The following is a 2,379-nucleotide window of genomic DNA, read 5'->3' as shown; positions in this document are numbered from 1 at the left end:
AGCCGCAGAATCTGTAGCCTTCTTAACACTCGGCATCGGCTCTCCCACACATTCATCAGTCCATCCTCTATCGCTTGTATTCACTCTAATTACCCCAAAGGCAAACCTCTTTGCATGCGCCGGTCCCCTTCCTTTATATAATATGGTTTCCATTATAGATTGGTCTATGAAATTAAAAGCCGGTTTTCACCAATCTATAATGGAAACCATATTATATAAAGGTTTGGTCGAACTAAAATTAGCAACGGGTCAATTAATTTCTCTAGTAAGTTTAGAGCATTTAATAGGGGTTGTGAAAGAAGATGTGGTGATGACACCTAAGCATAGTAAGCAATGTTACAACTTAAAGAAAGCTCCTCAATTAAAATATAGGAGATATATGAAGCTGTATTTGAAGGTATGAGAGTGTAGATGTTCTGCAAAAAGAGAACCTCTCACCTTCCCCACTAAATGGAGTTTTCCTTTTTTTTGTTTTTGATAGGGGAAGTTGAGTTTTAGATAAAATATAATCTGGAAACCACAAAACTGAAAAGCAATAATGCATGAATTTAAGGCCACAGTAAGTTATGAGATAACTTCAACAAAAACACACTAGAACATAAGATAATCTGCAATGTCGGACGACCAGAAGAAAACCCTAGATTTAACAAAACTGAAAAGAAATTATGCATGAATTTTAAGGTCACAGGAAGTTGTGAATTCTCTTGGCTGATGTCAAAGTGTTCGATAGAAGCATGTCTGATTCCAGTAGTCCGTCGCCACCAACATCAGTTATGAAAGCTGATGCAACTTCGCAAGCCTCCTCATAGCAAATGTCTCCGACCCATCGAAAGCCACCAGGAGCATTTCGGTCCTGCAGTTCATAGTATATATGAATGTCTCATAATTGTGACTTAAATCAATATGAGTGCATTTTCGACGAAAAAAGCTTACTCGAACAAAACTAATCCCAACATCGACGATGACTGCTCCCGGTTTTATCCAGCTTCCTCTGACCATGTTTGGTTTACCAACGGCAGAGATTATGATGTCAGCTTGTCTTGTAATGTCTTGAGGGTTCTTGGTTTTTGAATGGATAATGGTAACAGTTGCATCTTCTCTCTATAGCCATACACAAAATAATCAAAAAGACCATCCAAAACTATCATTTCAAAAGGACAATAATATTACCTGCAGTAATAGAGCAGCTGGCATACCAAAAGTGTTACTCCTGCCGATAACAACAGCTCTCTTTCCTTTGATCTCAATGTTGTTCCGGTGTAACAGCTCGATGCATGCTTTTGGAGTCTGTGGAAGGAAAAAGGGTTCTCTTCCGCGCATAGCAAGCAGTCCAATATTTAATGGATGAAATCCCTTGATGTCTTTCTCTATACTAACCGCATTTAATATCTTGTGCTCATCCATATGCTGCGGTATACATATAATTAAAACCCATATCACTATACTTCTCTACTAATGTGAATGGTCGAGAGAGCAATATATACCGTTGGTAGAGGCAACTCAACAAGGATGCCATGGACACAAGGATCATCGTTGAAGCTTGAGACACATTCCAACGTCTTCTCTTCTGTCGTATCTTCGGCTAGATGAACTTCAAATGATCTGATGCCAACAAATCCACAAGCTGCCCAGTAAGGTGTGGAGAGTTTTGTGTCCCCAACATGGAGTACTGCTAATCCAGGAACCATGCCAATTGATTCCTTCATTCTTGAGACTTCCGTTCTGATCTCATGTAAGATGTCTACTGCAACCTTCTGTTTATCAATTACCATAGCTGCATCAGCTGAACATAAAAGGAAAATCTTATTAGGATAATTGAAATTCGTGCTAATTAAAAAGAAAAGTGTTAAAAGTTCTTACAAGAGGAGCCATGGGCGGACACAGCTGTCCTTAAGCAGAGATGGCGGATGCATCGGCGGGGGATGATGGCTCCTTTTTGGATGAGAACCGACGGCGTGAAGGAGGTACAACCCATCAACGATCTCATGATATTGGCTTCCATCAGCTTTAGGGTTTAACAAAAACAATAAAATAGAACTTTTCCATATATTATCTCCAATTTATAAAAGGCACCAATTTCTTAGCTTCTAAAAAAGCTGCCACATCAACTAAAATATATCACAACCAATCAAATTGCCATATCATCTTAATTAAACATGTTATCTTACTTGGGCAAAATCAGTCAAATCTCAATTACACTATTTTCCCCAACGCCGCCAAACACTGCAATTTATAGAATGGCTTACAGGCAAGGTAGGTTGGCTTTCTGTCTTTGTTTGCGAGGCAAGGTAGGTTCTGAATAATTAGCTATATTATATTATCTTGTGTCGCAAGCAACACCCTAAAGGAAACCTTCACTGAAACCAACCATATGCGTCG

The 2,379-nt window shown here is 39.1% G+C and overlaps 1 protein-coding gene across 1 annotated transcript; it reads right to left on the bottom strand.

The window, feature by feature from the left end:
• Positions 1-509: 509 nt before the first annotated feature.
• Positions 510-2,275, bottom strand: LOC106321620 (bifunctional protein FolD 4, chloroplastic-like). Its single transcript, XM_013759863.1, has 6 exons — positions 2,247-2,275; positions 1,861-2,005; positions 1,485-1,783; positions 1,171-1,407; positions 934-1,101; positions 510-853 (listed from the first exon to the last, which is right to left on the bottom strand). Exons 2-6 carry the CDS (start codon positions 2,000-2,002, stop codon positions 683-685), a joined length of 1,017 nt encoding a protein of 338 aa, XP_013615317.1. The 5' UTR covers positions 2,003-2,005; positions 2,247-2,275; the 3' UTR covers positions 510-682.
• Positions 2,276-2,379: the final 104 nt, after the last annotated feature.

The sequence above is a fragment of the Brassica oleracea genome, unplaced genomic scaffold (genome assembly GCF_000695525.1).
Source record: "Brassica oleracea var. oleracea cultivar TO1000 unplaced genomic scaffold, BOL UnpScaffold02178, whole genome shotgun sequence".
NCBI classification, from domain to species: Eukaryota; Viridiplantae; Streptophyta; class Magnoliopsida; order Brassicales; family Brassicaceae; genus Brassica; species Brassica oleracea.
The sequence above is the reverse complement of the archived record's forward strand: the minus strand, read 5'-3'. Positions and strand labels throughout refer to the sequence as shown.

What these genes read in the sequence shown, in the direction of transcription:
- LOC106321620 (XM_013759863.1), bottom strand. Translation starts at nt 2,002, where the DNA reads ATGGAAGCCAATATCATGAGATCGTTGATGGGTTGTACCTCCTTCACG. An exon ending in GTCCGCCCATGGCTCCTCTT is followed by an intron (nt 1,784 to 1,860) that starts GTAAGAACTTTT and finishes TTTTATGTTCAG; the next exon opens with CTGATGCAGCTATGGTAATT. An exon ending in CAGCTGCTCTATTACTGCAG is followed by an intron (nt 1,102 to 1,170) that starts GTAATATTATTG and finishes GTATGGCTATAG; the next exon opens with AGAGAAGATGCAACTGTTAC.